Source organism: Bubalus bubalis, chromosome 7 (assembly GCF_019923935.1).
Source record: "Bubalus bubalis isolate 160015118507 breed Murrah chromosome 7, NDDB_SH_1, whole genome shotgun sequence".
NCBI lineage: Eukaryota > Metazoa > Chordata > Mammalia > Artiodactyla > Bovidae > Bubalus > Bubalus bubalis.
Window position 1 is genome coordinate 4,304,646 of NC_059163.1, and position 20,172 is coordinate 4,324,817.

Consider the following 20,172-nt stretch of genomic DNA (forward strand, 5'->3'; position numbering starts at 1 on the left):
CCCCAGGCCCTGGAAAGTGGGCGGAAAAGGAAGCGCGGAGGGACGCGCCCCGCCCCTTCTCGGTACGAGCCTACGCTCTTCGCCAATCAAAGCTGCCCCCCCGTAGTTCGGGAGCGGCCTCCCATTGGTCTGCTCCGGCCGGGAAGGCGGGGAGAAGAAGGGGCGGGGCGTGGGACAGAGATCCAGCCAATCGCCGGGCCCCTCCGCGCGCGCCCCTGGTTGCCCCTGGAAACCAGACAGCCAGCCGCTCCCCGCTGGAGGGTCTGCGGCGCTGACCGGGAGGAAGGGAGATGGATGACCACACTGGGGACCCCGAGACGGAAGATGGAGAGGTGGAGAGCCTGGCCTCGCGGCTGTCCGGGGTCAAGGCCAGCTCCGTCCCCCGGTCCCCGGTGGAACCCGTGGAGCCTGAGCCGGAGACGAAGACCGTAGAGGCTTCGGAGGAAGGCGCCGCCGCGCCGAAGCCGGCCAAATCCCAGGAAAGGCTGGCGGTCACCGAAGCTGCTGGCGAGGAGGGGCCCGGAGAGCTTGAGAGCCCGGCCGAGGCCCAGGAGGAAGCCGAGCCAGGGGAGCCGCAGGAGGCCGGGCCTGAGGAGCCAGCCGAGCCGGAGCCCGAGGAACCCGAGGAGGAGGAAGAGGAGGAGGAGGGCGAAGAAGAGGAGGCGGCGGCGGCGGCGGAGCCCGGGAGGAAGGAAGTCCCGTCGCAGGTCTCCCTGCAGCAGGCTACGGCCGGCAAGGAAGAGGCCGCGGCAGCCCGGGGTGCTGAGCGGGAAGGCCAGGTAGAAGAGGAGGAAGAGAGCGAGGCAAGCGAGGCGAGCGAGGAGGGGCTGGAGGCCCGGGTCCCACGGAAAGACGAGGACAAGCTGAGAAACCTGGACGAGGGACTTGTGCTCGAGCCTTACGACTGGAGCGAGGAGGTGCAGAAGCAGCAGGAGCAGCAGCTGCGCGCCGAGCTCCTGGAGCAGTACCGCGCCCTGGTGGTGGAGCGCGGTCGCTACCAACGCTACAACATCTACTTGCAGCACAAGATCTTCGAGGCGCTGCGCAAGAAAAAGGGTGTGGAGGCCGCCGCCGAGGCGCCCGGAGGCGACAGGGGCGCGGAGCCCGAAGCCCCCGAGAAAGAGCAGGCCTACCTCCGCCATCTGGCCGTCCTGGAGGACCTGCGGAAGCAGGAGGCCGACGACCTGCGCTGGTATCACCACGAGCTGGACCAGCTGAAGCTGCAGTGCCAAGAGAAGGTCTCCCGGGTGGACAAGGAGTGGCGGCGCTTCCAGGCGCTCAAGAAGCAGGTGGTGATGCAGGCCATGGGCAGCTGCCGGATGAGGGGCGGCCGCCAGGTCGCTCTGCGAGAGGTGGAGCAGATCCAGGCGCTGGAGGATAAGAAGGAGAAGGAGATGAGCGCCCTGAGGCTAGAGAACGTGCAGCTGAAACAGAGCCTGGTGCATTTTGAAACCAGGATGAGGACCCAGGAGGACCTGACCGAGGGCCTGCTCCTGATAGACTTTGAACAGCTCAAGATCGAGAACCAGACCTTCAATGAAAAGGTCGAGGAGCGGAATGAGGAGCTCCTGAAACTGCGCAGCAAGGTGACCAACAACGTGCAGATAATAACTCACGTAAAGGAAAAGTTACACTTTGTGGACATAGAAAACATGTGTAAAAAGGCAGAGCTCATGGAGATTGAGACTCAGGTGGCCCAGAAGAGGGACATCTTGACGAAGACTAAGCAAGCCCGAGATGGCCTGCGGCTTGACAACATCAGGCTGAATCAGAAGTGTGGGCTTCTGGGCAAGGAATCCCTCCTCCGGGACATGGAAGAGAAAGTGGACAGGACGGAGGTGCTCAACCAGTGCCTGGCGAGCCTGAAGCACCACCACGCCGGGCTCGTTCTATCCTGCAGAGGTGTGAAGCAGAAGATCAGGGAGGCCAAGGCCTTTCTGCCCTCCTGACTCAACTGATAGGCGACTTCCGTCTCAGCAAACTCCATCCTTCACTAACTCCTGTTCTCCCTTTGTTGCCACTCTTTAAAAGGCCCCTGATGATTGGGATGAAATTGTGTTTTGTATTCTTAATTTTTCAGCTTCCAAATTAATGCTGAGCACAGAATTGAGTTAAATATAGAAAAAATAGTAAAACAGGTACAGGGAAACAAACAGGGATGGCTTAATGTACCAACTTCTCATAAAAAGCTGTCACAGACCTTTTTCTATCTGAGCAATTTTATAATTTCAGTGTCCTGACACTGAGAACTGATCCTCCTCCATGTTCAAGAGGGTTCAACAAACGGGCAGGGTGCCCAGAAAATTCCTGTGCACTAAACTCATGAGTAAATCCTCTTTGAATGGACTGAACTGTGTGGTCCTGAATCGCTCGTTTCAGGTCAAACCTCACCAATTCCCTTAAAACTGTTTTGCATGTAAACAGTGCTAGCTTCTGGGGTAATCAACACCCAGGAAGAGGAGGGACGAAGAGCCTTGTCCAATGAAAGGAGGCTCAGTCTGTCTAACTGTGAATGTCTGTTTCTGGCTCAAGGACAGTCTTCAATGCTAATGAAACGTTTTCTTGGCCCCACTAAAGAAATGCATTGATCCGTGCCAAAAATGAAATTTTGTTTTCCAGTGAAGACAAAATGGTGACTGTATTGTGTTTTGCAGGTGCAAAATACACAGAGTGGTGTGACTGATGAGTGTCCACAAGCCTTTCTTTTTCAGCAAGATATTTACAGATCTTAGACCGTCACTAAGCACATGATTTACTGTGTCAAATATTAAGATTTCTTTCATTCCTTGAGTTAATGTGAGAAACACTAGACAGGTCTATCCCCTTAACCTGAAGTCAGCGATGTCTGTTTTAAGGTTTCTTTGATGCTTTGGGAGTCAGGGGCTTTATTTCTTCTTAGTTTTAGCTTGAATTTTGAGATGTGCAGATTTGGGATTAAAAGTATTCTTCCATCCCTAAATTTAAGAAGGATCATAAGAAGGGTGATCTCTTCTTTGGTGCTAAATACCTTTAGGAAACCCCACTGCAGGCAGATGACTCGCTCGTGAGACTATCACAATAACTTTTGTCTTTTGATGTCATTTTGTTTTCTAAAGTGCTTTCCCTTTAAAGCCAATAAAGACTGATTAAAATTCCCTAACTTCCACAGCATGAATACTCTTTTATAATATCATAATCAAAGCACGCAAATGTAACAGTGAGGAGAGTAAAAAGCTTTGCCTTCCTGTTTCCCTTCTCTTTTTCCTCTACAATTTTTGTCTTCTCTCTATCCTATTCATCAAGACCAAAGTCAAATAGCGATTCCCTGGCGGATAGAACTTGGTTTTTCCTGTGCCTCAAACTGGGAAGAACAGTGGCTCACTCCTGTTTTGGCTGGGGGGTTCAAGCTGGCAGCAGGCTCGGTGCCCACAGCTTTTATTATGAGTCTCCAGCTTTTGGTTCACTTGAGAGAGAACAGGTATTTTCAGCTGACTTTGAACCACCGGCAATTACCCAGGTAGATTTCCTCATCAGCCTTCAACCTGGTGACCAGTAGGTCTCTGAGTGTGTGTGTGTATTCAGTCGTATTTACTGTGTGTGTGTGTGTGTATTCAGTCGTATTTACTGTGTGTGTGTGTGTGTATTCAGTCGTGTTTAAGCTGCAAAGTTACCGATGTCCTCTCAAATTATGTTACCTGTGCTGAAGATGTTCCAGCTGACTAGAACGTAATACTCTTCTGTTGACTATTTCATAACAAAGTTCTAATAACTCACAAGCTGTTTCACACAGACCACGTCCAAGGAAGAACGCCAGGGACCCAAAAATCATTGTCCCCCTCCCTCAGCGCCTGACAGCTGTCTGCAGGCACAGCCCCACCCCGGCCTGTGACCCACCCACCCCTCTGTGACTGCACCTCCAGGAGATAAAGACCCTGGAAGGCAGACAGTGGGTTTATCATCCTCCCTAGTGACCAACCAGCACAGTGTGCAGTAGAGTCGGGGTTCAATAAATTTGTTGGGTTAATAACATTCATGTTAGTCTCATTTGCTGAATATATTCGTTACTTGAATTCCTATTACGTGTCAGGCTATTACGTGTCAGGCAACAAGTCCCATGCCGGATTCAAAAATGATTACAGGTAGTAATGAGGATGTCTCAATGAAGTAGAGCCAATGAGGACAAGGACAGGGAGGCAGGCTCGTAGCTTTGGAAGGAGGACCCCAGAGACACACAGCTCTGCCCCCTTCCTTGAGGGGACAGTTACAGAGCAGTGCCCCAGTCCAGACTAGAAACCCCTAAAACTAAGATGATTCTTACGGACACTAAAAGGCTATAAAGATTTTTTTTTTCATCTCTTTGTCAAAAAGTACAGGGCCTGAAAAGTGGAGGCACAAGAAAATCTAAATGAGATGTCCATGAAGCTGGCCTCTTGGTTTTCTGCTTTCAACATTTTATCCTAATTTAGAAAATAAAATGACAACCACTTGCTAATCTTCGGGTAGATGGCCAAGGCCTTTCCTTAAGGGTAGAATCGTTGATTCTCGAACTGTCTATGGCATCTTAAATTTCTTGCAAAATAACCTCAGTGCAGACTGCATTATCCTCTTTCAAATCCTGGCCACACCACTTCATCAGGCAGGTTGCTCAGCCTCTGTGTACCTCGGTTTCCTCAGTACTGACTTCAGAGTTGTCGTGAGGATCAAACATACTTTAAATAAAGGCTTAATGTAGTGCCTGGCACACAGTTAACATGCAACAGATACTAAGTATTCTCCAGCTGTCTCTCCCACATCCCATTCAACAGCATTTGATAGATTTGCCTTTGAGACTTTTCAAAGCTTTTAGTGTTCTTAGAAGCAACAGTTTCTTTTCACAACACTGGTTTAACATAGCATTTAATTGAATTATGTAAATACAATAACTACCACCATTGGCATAAAAAAACTTGAGAACGATAATCAGTGACAGGCTCACCTCATGGACGTAGCTGCGTACGTGCCAGACAGCAGCCTACCAGGCAAGGGAGATTTAGGGTGAACTAGCCTTTTTTTTTTTAATGGTCTGAGCTGGATGTGGCCACTGTTACAGAGGGCTTTTTGTTTGTTGTTGGCATCGGTGGCAGGAGGGACGCAGGCACTACCTGGATAAAGCCCAAGGCCTCTGAAAAGGAAACACTTCTTCACTACTAAATGAAAACCATTTTTCGGTGACAGCACATGTGAGATTTTTTAGTTCCTCAGTGGAAATCCATGCTTTTCTTTTCGTGTGAGTTCATCTGCAGTCATTATTTAGATTTTCACCACTAGTCAGGTGCGCATCCTTGCTCAGTCGCTCAGCCGTCTCCGACTCTTTGTGACCCCCCGGACTGCAGCCCACCAAGCTCCTCTGTCCACGGGATTCTCCAGGCAAGAAGACTGGAGTGGGTTGTCACTTCCTTCTCCACAAGATCTTCCTGATCCAGGGATCGAATCTGTGCCTCCTGCATTTCCAGCAGATTCTTTACCCGCTGAGCCACCTGGGAAGCGTGTCTTCTATAAAAAGAGAGTTCATCCACCCCCAATACGGAGTTTGTTTTAAACTTTGAGATGGTCTTAGGGTGATGAAGATGCAGACGCTATGGATGAAAGGGACCCCAGGAACGACTTCCACCGTGTCCCGTCTGAGGACCTGGCTCTAAGGCCTCCCTCTGCTGGCCACACCCGTCTTCTGGTCCTCCTGGTGACCCGAAGCTCACCGCAAGGCCCAGCTGGGGGGCACCCGCCTCTCTGCCCTTCTGGCACAGCACCTCCTTCCCTCTCTTCTTGGCAGGCTGCACACTTCGGGGGGTGGTTGTCTTTGAACTGTCAGCCCCCTAGTTTCTCCTAGGAAAACACTCCCCAACTTTCACCCTTGCCACAACTTGGGCGTTGGCTGGGGGTCACCCCTCAGGGCCAGCCATCGGGCACGGCTCTGCCTCCCCAGAGCTGAGGTCAGAAGCCCCGGAGCAACACATTCTCTGGGGAGCCAGCCGTGTTTCTGAGCAAGGGCTGGGGAGCTGCAGGCCAGAGTCTGAGTCCCCATTCGGGTGGAGGGGCCCAAGCAGATCACTTCTGAGCCACACCTCTGAGGACAGGGCGTGACCTGCTGCGGAGATAAATGAGGTCATTCTGGAGACTGAGCCCCAGGCATGGTGTGGGTGGAGCAGTGAGCGAACCCCTAGCTGTCAACCCTCGATAACTCTCCACCAGTCTCAGCCTGCAGGGGTGGAGACCACAGGGCAGTGGCCCGGAGCCCTGGGGCAGGTCGCCCATGCACAGGAAAGGTGCTGTTTCTGAGCCGTGCAAGGCTCAGAGACGTGGGACCAAAGGGCCCAGAAGCCGGGAGCCTGATCCTGGAAGGACCAGCACGCACACCAGCAACGTGCAAGTCCATCACCCTGCCCGGCTCTGGGACCTGGAGGACCGCTTCACGCTCACCGCCACCGTGGTGGGGCAGCACCGCTGGTCTCTGCCCCCGAGACAGGGAGAGACCACAGGTACCCGCGGACACCACAGGGCACCCGGCAGGTTGGAGGTCAGGGGAAGAGCCTGGCGGCTGGCCCGGAGAACCTGACGCCCTGCTGGGATGGGGGGCAGGCGTGGGGGTGGGTTGTGAGCAGGTGAGCGGGGCAGGTGCGTGGGCCGGGTGACCAGGGGCTAAAGCTGCAGGCGGTCAGGCTCAAGGGGCAGCAAGCCTGGGGCTCCCCTTGGCCTGGAAGGAGGACAGCGCTAACTTTCCGATCCCCTGACCAAATCACGGTAACTGAACCACCTCTTTTATTTAACTGAGACTAGTAAGTGCATTTGAAAATATTCAAATAACATGATGCTCAAAGTCAATTTTTACCATACTTTGGGGTGAGAACTCTAACTTGAAACCAAATGGCAGTGAACGTAAGCAACAATTTTACATGACTTTTTATTTAATAAAACCACGTATTTACAATTCAAAAAGCCCTAGTTTGATACACTTTACTAAATAAAATTAAAGGTTAACTGTACAAGCAATTAAAACATGATATGTAGCAAGTGTTATCAGCAAACTATTTAAAATAGTCAAAACCAGAGCAGTTAAAAAGTACCCTTTAAAGTGGACGTTGTTCCAGATGGGATTTCAGTGACTGGTGGGGACACGGCAACCGACTCTTAGGTGCCAGCCGCAGAGGCCCCAAGCCTGACATCTCACCTTCTGAAAATCAGTGGCACCGGAAGTGGAGACGGCCGACTTCCCAAGGGGGCTGCGCTTCCAATTCTGTTTCCAGTTTTCCGAAACCAGAATGGTGAGCAGAGAAGCGCAGCCCTGTGCGGTCCAGCAGCCCTCTGCCCTCTGTGGCAAGTGGCTGAGCGACCCTGGACTGGGACCTTGAACTTCCCAGACTCCGAGGTGGACACATCAAGCCAGCAGAGAGCTCGTGTGGTCCCTGAACAGGTCATGAAAACTTCCTCTAAACTACAGATCTGGAAGAGCTGCAGAATGGCCTGGAATCCTGCTTAAAAACTCAATGCATATACAGTGCTATCCGAAGAGACTTACGTCGAGCCATCCGACAGCCACGTCGAGGGCTGGGGGGGCTGACGGCATGTGGAGGTGCACAAACGCATTCTCAGCAACTGCCCGCGGCCCCGGCTGCGGCGCCTTCTGTCACCACTTCGGGAATGTCTTTATGTACAGTAAGAAAATATATACATCTTTCACGAACAGAAAGCCCACGTCATGGGATGAGACCAGGTACGTCCTCGAGGAAGGGCATGACAGGGCTGGTGGCCCGTTTTCGGCCCGGTTACGCTCAGCCTCTTGAGGAGTCCGGGACCGGCTGCCTTGGCGCTCGGCGGAGACAGAAGGCCTCCTCCAAGGGGTCAGGCAGGTCAGCGCTTCAAGGCTGAGGCAGGAAGTGGTGGGGGATGCTCTGCAAGCTCCCCGGGGAGTTTAGCCAGGAACACGAGGGGGGAAAGGACACATGGGACAGAGCTGGGGTGGAGGGCATGAGGACGGCCAGCGGCTGGGCAGCTTGCTTTGTACCTGAAGTGTCATCGGCGGGCAAGGCAGGTGGAGAAAAACCTATAAAAGTAACACCGTGGTTAGGCTCCACCCTGCGGGCGGACGTATGGCTGAGAAGGGCGGCTGAGCGGCAAGTGCCCGCGGGCCTGGCCTCCCGAGCGCCCCAGAGACCGGCGCGTGCGCGCGTGGGAGCCGTGTCCATGCGGACGGGCCTGTCCTTTGGACTTCTCCGTGACGACGGTCTTCACGTCTCTGAATTCGGATAACCAAAGCTCTTAACGCAAAGTTCGCCAAATGAATCAAGAAAAGCTGGGACAAAAAGGTGGCTAATGAAGTGGGGAGGATGCTGAGAATTCCTGACAAGCTAACTGGACGCGTGCTGCTCGCCCCGGTCCCCACAGCCATCCACTGAGTCGACCGTGTCAGGGTCACCACCCCAGGGACCACGCCTGCCCTGCAGGGACAGGAGGAGCGCCCCGCCCCACGCGGGCTGGCCCGGCCTCCCGGGACCCAGCGGGCGGCCAGGGGCGGGGCGTCTTGCCTCCCCTCGCCCTGCTCAGAGAGGCTGGCTCTGCTCTAACGCCCTCTCTACTACCGCAGGGTCTGGGTGAGCCACCGCTGCTGGACAAACGGGGCTGCGGTCTCCGGGACAGCGGGGCACCCCCCGGAACCTGAGCGTGCACTGTCGGCCCCGGTGCTGGAGTTTTGTCAAGGCAACGTGGTAAAAGGTCAGCCTGAAGGTCAGATCGTGTGTGCTCCGGGGAGCCCACGCACACCAGCGGCTGTCCTCCGAGAGCCCGTCTTCCCGTCCTGCTGTCTTTGGTAGGCAGGCTTTAAAAACATGATCTGCGGCTCTGGAAGGATGACCTCGGCAACTAAAATCAGCAGTCCCTTTTGGACTAAAATATGTAGATATAAGCCAATGCCATCTCTGAGGTCTCCCAAGTAACATTTCTCATGCACCTTGGCTAACGAAAAATTGTAATGTACTTTCTGGTAGTTGACATAAAAGCATTACAATTTAATTAACTTTTGCTGAAATGAGGGGAGGGAATTAGCCACTGCCCTATTTTTAAACCATGCAGAATACGCAGTGGTTGGCCATGGTGGTCATTCCACTGAGCTTCTTAAGGCTTAGCCTTGGTTTAATTCTTTCAAAGTGTTTGTTTGTTTGTTGTGTTGTGTTTAAGGCCAACTCCAGCATTAGGGATCAAACGTGGAAACAGCCCCTGTCCTCCGGAGCTGCCAGGGCATCCGCCTGAAGCCACACGGGTGCCACGTGGAGCCTGCTTCCCAGCTGATCACGAGTCCACCTGCCTCGTCAATGCCGCAGAGATGGGCTTCCTTTCTCCATTTCCCTGCTGTCCTTCTGCAAGGCGGTCAGCACCTGGGAATCACAGGGAGACACAGGTGGGCGACAGGCGACGCACGGACACAGGTCCTCATGGCCTCCCTGGAGGCCACTCCTCCGGTCCACCTTCCACATTCCTGCAGACTCATCTCTCTACCGAGGAATCCAGGTCACACCCTCTCTGGGCTAGGACGTTAGCCCAAGGACTTCCCTCCGAGCACCAGCCGCTGAAGTCAAGGCCGGGCTCCTGGGCTCTGCCCTTTCCAGTCTGGCTCCAGCCCCCCGCGCTTCCCACCAGCGGAGCCAGGCCCCGCCTCCAGAAGGCTCACACGCCCTCGCGCCTTCCCACGCTGCTGGTCTCTCTGCCCCGTCCCTCTCTCCTCACCAAGGAATGACCAATCCTTCAAAGGCCCATAAGACACCAGCTCCCGGCCAGGCCTCTCCACACATCCCCAGGGTGATTAGCTCCCTCCTCCTCGCTGCTCGGAGCTCTAAGTTAACACCTTCATTTTTAAAAGCATGACATCCCACTGTGATCGCTTAACAACAGCAGGGACAGGACAGGCCCAAGTGCTGCAGCCACGAAGAGCACCGCCAGGCACCTCCCACAGAGCAGCCGTGTAACCCGCACAGCGTGGAAGGCAGGGAGCGGTAGACACTCACTCGAGCGACCCGCTAAAGGCCTCACCACTCACACGGATCCACACTTACATGGGTCTTATTTCGGAACCAAGGGGATCTCCAGAGCACCAGTTCCTGAAACTCCTTGGGCCCAGCACTGGACCACTTCAGGCGAAGTACAAATTACAGGGGGTATGAGGGTTTCAAATACACGGCACAGAAGGGCTAACGGCAGACAGAAGCCCCCCTTCTCTTCCTGAGTGAGACGGCCAGCCAAACACAACCACTTAACTGTTTGCTAAAGCACAGCAGGATCTTAACCTTAAGAGTATTTAAGAGAAACGGGCACAAACCACAATTCCCTTGGCACCTGGGACTAAACAAACTCACTGGTGAAGCCCACTGCCAGGCTAACTCCTATCACCGCCCCACTATCAGAGAGCGTCCTACTCTCTAATAACCTTTGACCCAGTCTTAACCAGTAATTTTCACCTAAAATGCAATAAGCAGAATGACAGATCTGGACTCGGCCCGTCTGTCTGTGCGTGTTTCTGCCGGTGTGTGGGCGGGGGCGGACCAGTGAAACACAAAGGGAGGTCAGCAGACCACAGCTGTGCTCGATGGAAAGCCAAAGCAGCGATGGCTCTGAGTGACGGGCACGGTCTTCAGGAAGGGCCCTGGCTCTCTGCACCTACTTCAGAGCGTGAGTGGAAGAGGCCGAGTCCCGGGAGACTCCAGAGCACCCTCACGCACAGGTGGGCATGCACCTGTGCAGTCCAGCGGGGACCCACTCAGAGGCCCTGCCCAGCCCAGCGCTCTGCAGTCTCCATCCTCAAACCCTTGACACTAATTCTGAACACGAGGCCCCATACCTTCATCGAGTGTTGCCTATTTATTTCTTAATCAGAGAAAGGCTCTTCTTCCCTCTCACCAGATCCCTGATGATTATATAGCCGGTCCTGCTCGCACAGGAGCTGAGGTTTGTGTTTTTTAACAGCTTACTGGGACATAACTCACACACCATGCGTAAAATTCACCCACTTTGAGTGTTCAATTTGGTGGCTTTTAATATACTCACAAGTAACACGCAGCCCTCAGCACAGCCAATTTCAGGGCATTTTCACAGGGGCACGAGCAGCCCCTGCCCTCCAGCTGTCACAGCCCTGCCCCCACGCGCCCACCCCCTCAGCCCCCGCTCGCCACGACCCGTCTCTACAGCTCCCTTTCTGAAGCTGCACGGGAACGGGACCCCGCAGCGCGTGGTCTGCAGTCGGGCTTTCTCACTTAACGCCATGTTCTGCAGGTGCACCCGTGCTGTCGCATGGGTCAGTACCTCACCCCTTTTTATAAACTGAATGCATTTATTTCAGAACTGTAACTCATAGCACTTAGCTAAGCAGAGAGCAGTGCCCCCGCCCCCTGGCTGGTAAAACCAGGGCAGCGTTTCAGTGTTACCCAAGGGCCCACAGCAGCTGTGCTCTTTCCCTAAAGACCCAGCAGGAAGGAAGGCCACCAGCCAGAGAGCATCACAGCAGGCGAGAAAGGACCAGCTCGGGGGCCGATCGCAGGGCCCAGGGCAGAAGGGACCCTCTCTGGGTAATAAACTGTGTACTCTAAAAGAGGTGAAGTTTATGGTACTGTAAATTATTAAAGCTGTGAAACAAAAATAAATAGGCCGCTAACTAAGATCAGAGAGAGATAGTCAAATCACCTGTGACGTAATCTGGCCAAACATAAAAACTGGGAACCTCCTCGAGCCTCCAGGTCTGCCAATTTACAGGAAAGAGAGCAGAAGGACACGATGAACACCACAGGGACAGAAGTAGCAAAATCCGGACTGTGACGACTGCTACTGGACGTGGCCTCGTTTCTTCAGTAAGTAAAGGGGGGGAGAAGTGGGAGGGGGGTCACCCTGTGCATTGTAAGAGGACGCCAAGACTGTCATCCAATTCCAACGTGTAGGCCTGATCCAGATCTTGATTCAAGCAAAAGACAAAGCTACTGCTGATGTCTGAAAACAGACATCTGAAAGCTGACGGGATACCTGACAGGCTCATGGGGGTTGGTTATTCTCTCTTCTTCTATTTTGAATGTACTTTAAATCTTCCACTAATAAAAAACCCGTAAATCAGGAACAAGCACTGCATGGCAAGGACAAGCCTCCCCCAGACTTGCTGCTCAGGCGGACTGAGCGCACACAGCTCCCGAGGCCGGGTGTTCTAGTTCCCTTTCATATGATAAGGACTAGGAACCAGGCCTAGGAGCGAAGTCCAGAGGGGAAGCGGGGAGCCCAGGAGGACGCGCCCCCATGCGGTCGCCAGACGGCCCTGAGGGCAGCTGCTGGAGCCCCAGCAACACGTCCGGGGAGCCCTCCCTGCCCCTCCTCTCCCACCACTGAGGACACACAGCCCCTCTCTGGGCCTCCTCCTCTGCTGGTGCGATGGCGACAGGTCAGCCCCTTGCTCTGCTCTGGGACTTAGAAACGGGGGGCTTGGTCACAGAGCGCGGTCTCCAGGCGCAGGGCTCTGTGCTGCCACTGCTGTTTAGTCGCCCGGTCGTGTCTGACTCCCTGCGACCCTGGGGACTGAACCCGAAGGCTCCTCTGTCCACGGGAGTATTCCAGGCAAGAACACTGAAGCAGGTTGCCCTTCTCTTCTCTAGGGGATCCTCCCAACCCAGGGATCAAACCTCCGTCTCCTGCATTGTAGGCAGGTTCTTTACCATCCGAGCCCCCTGGGAAGCCCCTGTAGGAGGGGTGGGGAGATTTTTCTTCTCCAGCTCCTTCGCTCAAAGAGGAAACGACTGTCTAAGACTCTGTGGCAGAGCCAGGCCCCAAATCCAGGGCACCTTCGAGAGGGCTGGCTCCTCACAGGGCGCTCTGCATAACCCGCTTCCTCAACCAGACGGGACAGGGAACAAAAGCCCACTCACCTGAGCCCACTTCTTGTTTCGACTTTGCATCTGAATGCTGGCAATGGAAGCAAAGAACTCCTCGGCGGGCAGGTCCTCCGGCAGCCGCGTGAGGAACTGCGCCACGTGAATGAAGTCCATCCTGGTCAGGACGTCCTGAAACAGCCTGAGGAGGCCCAGGGCCGTGCGGAACAGGAACTCCTCCCCGTCACGGCAGAACACGTCCCAGACCCGGCAGGCCAGGTCGAGGGGCAGGGACTTGCTGTAGAGAGTGAAGATCCTGGGGGAGAGAGGGGGTGTCAGGTCCTGGAGGCTCCACGACGGAACCCTGGCTCAGGGCCGATCCTCGCCGGCGCTCCTGAGCTTGGGCCCTCACACTCTAAGTCCTGGGAGTGGGGGGCTGGTGGAAGGGCTCTGGCCTGCACTCACGCTGAAGGTCAATTCAAACATCTTCTACAACAGCACGATCAGCTTTCACAAGAGTCTCAAACAACACACAGCTTCCGAATCAGACGCCGTACTGCACGCAACGCGTTTATCACGAACCTACTCTGTGTTCATTATCACTCTGAGGCAGGCGCTAGACGTTAAGTCAATAAGGCAGGCAGAGTTTCGCTTGGTGGGAAATAAAAACTGCAAACGGAAATGTGTAACTGAATCGACGTGCACGCCCCTGGCGTCTGAGGAGTGTTGCACACGTTCCTCCCGGCAGGGGCCACAAAGGAACAGGGTACAGTTTTCAAGTAAATCTGACGGTGGATCACAGGAAACTGATCTCATATTTAAAACTATCAGGTGAAAACAGTAAGTGAGACACAGCTATGCATTCCCTTAAAAAACTGTTGACAATCGCAATTCAAACCACCAAACACACAGTCTCGGGTGACCAGAGCACGTCAACAGGTAGGTGAGTCCAGGCTGACTGTGTGGAGCCCAGTCCTCCCGCCGCCCCGGGGCCAAATCCGGGGCATCTCCTGACCCCACACCCAGATGCGCCCACCCACCTGGGCTCCCTCGACCCCAGTGCTCTGAGGATGCGCTGCCCACCCCCACCCTCCCCACAGATGGCGCCCCCAGGCAGGGAGCCCCCCATCCCCACCCTACATCGGACCAGCACCTGGCGTCTCTGTGACACGCCTGTGTCCACAAGCTCCCAGGCCTCCAGGGTGCCGCAGGTGTCAGGGAGCCGGTCTCATGCCTTCCCATCAGACAGTCCTCACTGCTCCTGGGAAATCACTTTTCCACAGGCTGCAGTATTCCCTGAGTGCCCACGCTGACTCCAAGAGACACGCAAGGGCCGTGAAGGCACTTGAACTCAGGTGCTGCGCTCAGGCTGCAGGCCACCTTGGTGAGGAGGTCCTGTCACCCAGCCTTTACAGCAAGACTCTCTCCTGCAGCAGGGTCTACACCACGCTGCCAAGTCTGCTCACAAGTTGCAAGGCTCTCTGCCTGCCGAGACCTTCAGGGTGTGAACTCCACCCTCGCCCCTGGAAGGGTGCTCTGCCCCCGAAACAGCCTTTCCTCTAGGACCTGGGGGAACGGGCATGCTTGAAGGCAGTGCATTCAACCCAGCAAGCTAACGAAGACCCCATAATGCTCGCTACTTTGCCGACAAAGCTCCGTCTAGTCAAAGCTATGGTTTTTCCAGCAGTCATGTATAGACATGCGAGCTGGACCACAAAGGCGGCTTGAGTGGCAAAGAATTGATGCTTTTGAACTGCGGTGCTGGAGAAGACTGTTGAGAGTCCCACGGACTCCAAGGAGATCCAACCGGTCAATCCTAAAGGAAATCAAACCTGAATATTCATTGGAAGGACTGATGCTGAGGCTCCAATACTTTGGCCACCTGATGAGAAGAACTGACTCACTGGAAAAGACCCTGATGCTGGGAAAGACTGAAGGTAGGAGGAGAAGGGGACAGGATGAGATGATTGGATGGCATCACCGACTCAAAGGACATGAGTTTGAGCAAGCTCCGGGAGTTGATGATGGACAGGGAAGCCTGATGTGCTGCAGTCCATGGGGTCACAAAGAGTCGGACATGACTGAACAACAAACGTTCAGGGCCATCCCTTGTCAGTGCTTTGAAACTCAGAGATTCAAGAAAGGTTAGATTTCAAATCAGATGCTAGAAGAGGGACACAGAGGTCTGAGAAAAATCACTGCAGCTCCTAAAGAACTAGACCCTGCACACGTGGCCTGGAGTCCAGCGTGGGCCATGTGCCCTCGGGCACAGGCGAGGGAAGACCCCCTTACCTTTAAAGCCACAACAAACCTCTGCCTGAGCTTCCTACTGTCTCAAAAAACAGAAAGCCACCTCATCACTTGGTCTAGAAAACACAGTTTGAGAGCGCGCTAAGAGATCTTTGTTTGAGTCCCAATCTGAACATTCTCAACTCTAGAGGACATTTTATTTTAAAAAAATGAAAAGCAAGTGACCTAATCCCCAATACCACTTACCTGCCGATTCACAAGTGAAAAATCATACCTTTACATCTTAAAAGCAGAGTAGTCTTAAGGGCAAAAAAAAAGACTGGTAAAACTGAGTGGCTACAGGCAGAGAGAGAGAGAAACAACAGAAGAAATTTCTCTAACACAATATTCTTCAGTTCAGATTTGTGTGTGGTCTTTATAAACTGCTTCAGATCCATTGTGAAGCTGATGTCCTAGTGATCAAGAGTGCCACACTCACCCGCAGGGATTCCCGTGATATTTATTGTTACAGTGTTTTAAAAATGTATCCAAAAAAAGATACATTTTAAACACATTAGAAGAATTGTCTATGGAACAGAATGAGGATGGGATAAAAAGAGTAACTACAGACAAACAAGACTTAAATGAAATAGTGACTAGTTTACCATGAACTAAGAAGTATGATCAACCTAATCCTCTTCAACTAACATTTTTTAATAGATACTTTTTTTTTTAAACTTTATTTCTTGGCCACATGGCGTGTGGGAGCTTAGCTCCCCAACCAGGGATCAAACCTGAGCCCTCTGCATTGGAAGCGCAAAGCCTTGACCACTGGACCACCAGGGAGGTCCCTCAATTTACATTTTTTTTTTAAAATTCACAAGAATTCACCAGTCAAGCTGTTAGCAACCATCTGCCTTGCTGAGTTGGCAAATACAGATTATCTGCAGGTAGCATTTGTGGTGCAGAAACTGTTCAAAGTGCAAAAACTCACACTGAACTCAGGATGAACTAGCCACGTCCAGTCCTCCCCGCCACCCCCGCAAAGCAACGCCTCGCTGAAGGCTTGTGATGCCCTCCTGCTCGATCCTGCAGACCACCCCCCATCACTCCACGAGCAGCTCTTGAGATCTGAGCCCTGCTGATTTTAAGCCGCACATCATAAACGGCTTTTAAAGCCTGCTCTACGCCAGCCACTACTGTTCTTTGTGGTGAGAATACGCAGAATCCAGCAGAACAGACAGCTTTCCCTGCCCTCGTGGGTAGAAAGGCTGAATGAAGCGCACAGAACGTCAGATGTGGATTCAAATAAAAAGCAGGGTGGGAGGCAGGGACCGGCAGTCTGGGTGTGTGAACAGGACGGTCAGGGAGAGCGTGTGACTGAAAAGCGACACTTCCGCAAAGCCTGGAGGAGGAAGCCCCAGATAGAGCGCACCTGGAGCACTCAGCTCAGCTTGGAGGCAGAGGAACCCAGTGCGTCCGCTGACGGGCCAGGAGCCACTGCGCTCGAAGCCGTAACGGCCCAAGGGAGAACCCGTGAGGATGCCTGCGGGGACTGGGGTCCAGCGCGTGGGCCGTACAGGCTGCCGCAAGGCCTGCAGGCTTCCTTCTGCATGAGATGGAAAACGAGTGAAGGTGCTGAGCAGGGGAGGGGCCCGTCCACTGTGCTGAGCTCTTGCAGGGGAACACAGGCCTCGCCGGCGCGGCCACTGACCCACCAGGCAGATCGGCACCAGACTGCAGCAGAGGGGGCAGCCCGAAGCAGAGCGGACGCGGACGCGCCTCACGGGAAACGCGGCAGACGGGTCTGAGGGCAACTCCACGCGTGGAGCTGTGGGACCTCTGGCTCGGACCTGAGCTCAAGTCACTGGACATCCAGGTGGATACGTGAATCAATCTGAAGTTCACACGAGGGCTCTGGGGCTGGTGACAGTTTGTGTATAGATGGTGCCAGATAAAGGAAATATTCTGGAATCACAGAGCAAAGAATGTCAAATGCTGCTGCAAAATCAAAGCAAGACAGAGAGCTGATCACCAAGCTTTTTGTTCATGTGGAAAACTATAGACTGATACACAGTACCATTTAATATCTTCAGGTACTGAAATGGAAGCATTAAGGCCTTGAATCTTACTGTATCTTAAATAAAACGTGCCTTTTAAAGAAAAGCATGTAGAAGTTTTCCCCTGACAACATGTCTCCTCACCACTGCTCGGCCTTAGATGGCCCTCCCGGGAAGGCTGCTTCTAGCGCCTGGGCTGGGCTCGGCCTCTCCCATCAGCTGCTCACACGGCGCCTCACACGTCCGTCTCACAACAGCCATCAAATGGGGATGGAACCCTAGCCGCCCTCCCTACTCTGAGCCCTGAGACCCAGGAGGCCTTCCAGCAGCCAGCTCCCTGCCCCTGGGCTCCTGCCCAGGGCCACCTGTGCCCCACCCGAGAGTCCAGGGTCCCTGCCTGCCAGCCTCCTGCCTCCAAGGAAGTGTTCCCCTCCCATCCTCCCCTAGAGCGCGGCGTTCAGACGGCTCCAGGGTCCCCAGACTGCCTGCCTCCCCTCCCACCTCCCCTTTCACTGGAAAACCGTTCATCAGCAGCAGCTGTCAAACGCTTCCCTGTATCTTCAGCGGCTCAGAGTCAAAACCAGTGAGTGAACAGGACTCGGAAACAATGCTCTAGCGCTTACTATCGGAAAAGCTTATCAGGTGCCGGTGGACAGCCACTAGGCTACCGCAGGGCCGAGGTGAGCCCAGCGTGGCCCGTAGCCCAGGACCTGCCGTCAGAGCACGTGGACGAGGGGGCTGCTGCGTGCACGTGCCCCCCCCCCCCCCCGCCCCGCCTCAGGGCTTCCCACCTGCTCCCCCAGGCAGCCCTGAGCATCATCCTTCTCCAAGCAGGATGAGTTCCAAGCAGGATGAGCGTGAGGAAGGCAGGACGGAAAGGGAAGGCTCCCCGGCCCTCCCAGGACTGTGGTGCACTTCCCACACAGGAAGCGGGAGCCCCAGGACTTCTCACCCGTGAGACAGGTGTCCTGTGCTCCCCAGTACGACTGCACGTTACTGCACTGGGTATCAAAAAAGGACAGCTTCAGGGCTGCTCTGGGGGCTCAGTGGCCCATGCAGGAGAGACAGGTTCAATCAGTGCTATGGGAAGCCCATGCCTGGAAGTAACTAAGCAACTGAGTAACTAAGAACTAAGTAAGAGAGTAACAGTTCTGAGAGTTCATCAGAACCGCTGAGCCTGTGCCAACAGCCCAGAAACCCCAACCACTGAGCCTAGGAGTGACAACTTCTGAAGCCCTTGTGGCCTGGAGCCTGTAGTCTGCACCACCACCACCACCACGAGAGCCCGCACAGCGCACGAGGGAGTAACCCCACCCGCCACAAGCGGAGGAAAGCCCGTGCAGCAGTGAAGACCCAGCTCTGGCAACTAAATAAAATTACTTTTTAAATGACAGCTTTAGGTATCAACTCAACTAATTACAAAAAAAATGCCCTATATTGCTAAACTAACAAAGGGGCTAAGGGCACATAAAAGACAACGAAGACAAACCGTGTGTCCCCATTTCCCCTGTGACGTATGTAAACCGTGTCCCCACGTCCCCCGTGACGTACGTAAACCGCGTGTCCCCACGTCCCCCGTGACGTACGTAAACCGCGTGTCCCCACGTCCCCCGTGACGTACGTAAACCGCGTGTCCCCACGTCCCCCGTGACGTACGTAAACCGCGTGTCCCCACGTCCCCCGTGACGTACGTAAACCGCGTGTGTCCCCACGTCCCCCGTGACGTACGTAAACCGCGTGTCCCCACGTCCCCCGTGACGTACGTAAACCGCGTGTCCCCACGTCCCCCGTGTCGTATGTAAACCGCGTGTCCCCACGTCCCCCGTGACGTATGTAAACCGTGTCCCTACGTCCCCCGTGACGTATGTAAACGTGTCCCCACGTCCCCCGTGACGTATGTAAACCGCGTGTCCCCACGTCCCCCGTGACGTACGTAAACCGCGTGTCCCCATTTCCCCCGTGACGTATGTAAACCGCGTGTCCCCACGTCCCCCGTGACGTACGTAAACCGCGTGTCCCCATTTCCCCCGTGACGTATGTAAACCGTGTGTCCCCACGTCCCCGTGACGTATGTAAACCGTGTGTCCCCACGTCCCCGTGACGTATGTAAACCGCGTGTCCCCACGTCCCCCGTGACATATGTAAACCGTGTGTCCCCATTTTCCCCGTGACATATGTAAACCGTGTCCCCACGTCCCCCATGACGTATGTAAACCGTGTCCCCATGTCCCCCGTGACGTATGTAAACCGTGTCCCTACGTCCTCCGTGACGTATGTAAGGGGAACAGAACAATTTTGTTTTTGGTTTTCCTTTTTCCTGCCAAGGCTTCACGTTTCCAGTGGCGACGTCTCACCTAACTGCTGGCCTACAAACAGGGAGCAGGCCAGGGAAGGGAGATGGGGAAGCCAGGCCTGGAGGCAGAAGCTGCTTCTCAGAAATCGATGGTGGGAGAACTGACGCCGTCCTGCACTGCTCCTCAGAGTCAACAAGCAGCACACGCTCCCGGGCCTGGCGCTGCCCTACACGCTCCACCTGGGTCAGCCACGGCCACCCCTGAGGAAGAGCCGTCATCGTCTCCATTTTACATGTGGTGGTGGTGTTCAGTCCCTCAGTCGAGTCTGACGCTTTGAAACCCCGTGGACTGCAGCACGCCAGGCTTCTCTGTCCTTCACCATCTCCTAGAGCTTACTCTAACTCATGTCCATTGAGTCAGTGACGCTATCCAACCATCTCATCCTGTCAGCCCCTTCTCCTCCCGCCTTCAATCTTTCCCAGCATCAGGGTCTTTTCCAATGAGTCAGCTCTTCACATCAGGTGGCCAAAGTACTGGAGCTTCACCATCAATCCTTCCAATGAATATTCAGGACTGATTTCCTTTAGAATTAACTATTTGGATCTGCTTGCAGTCCAAGGGACTCTCAAGAGTCTTCTCCAGCACCACAGTTCAAAAGCATCAATTCTTCAGCGCTCAGCCTTCTTTGTGGTCCAACTCTCACATCCAAACATGACCACTGGAAAAACCCCAGGTGAGGAAATCACA

General features: G+C 54.2%; 2 protein-coding genes across 5 annotated transcripts in view; one reads left to right on the forward strand and one right to left on the reverse strand.

Annotated features, from left to right (window-relative positions):
- The first annotated feature begins 68 nt into the window (after positions 1-68).
- On the forward strand, positions 69-3,143 carry CCDC96 (coiled-coil domain containing 96). The gene has a single exon (XM_006042487.3). It carries the CDS (start codon positions 291-293, stop codon positions 1,947-1,949), a length of 1,659 nt encoding a protein of 552 aa, XP_006042549.1. The 5' UTR covers positions 69-290; the 3' UTR covers positions 1,950-3,143.
- A 3,759-nt stretch (positions 3,144-6,902) lies between these two features.
- The window catches only part of TBC1D14 (TBC1 domain family member 14), a 100,576-nt gene continuing 87,306 nt past the window's right edge, over positions 6,903-20,172 (reverse strand). The window contains exons 13-16 of one of the 4 annotated variants that reach the window (XM_044945536.2): positions 12,900-13,158; positions 11,680-11,734; positions 9,314-9,383; positions 6,903-8,056 (exon numbers count right to left, since the gene is read on the reverse strand). In XM_044945536.2, the coding sequence (XP_044801471.1) occupies positions 8,026-8,056; positions 9,314-9,383; positions 11,680-11,734; positions 12,900-13,158 (415 nt within the window). In that variant the 3' untranslated portion in view covers positions 6,903-8,025. Of the gene's footprint in view, positions 8,057-8,996; positions 9,384-11,679; positions 11,735-12,899; positions 13,159-20,172 lie in introns of those variants that run through there. The other 3 variants (XM_044945537.2, XM_025289643.3, XM_006042489.4) reach the window with 3 other exon arrangements.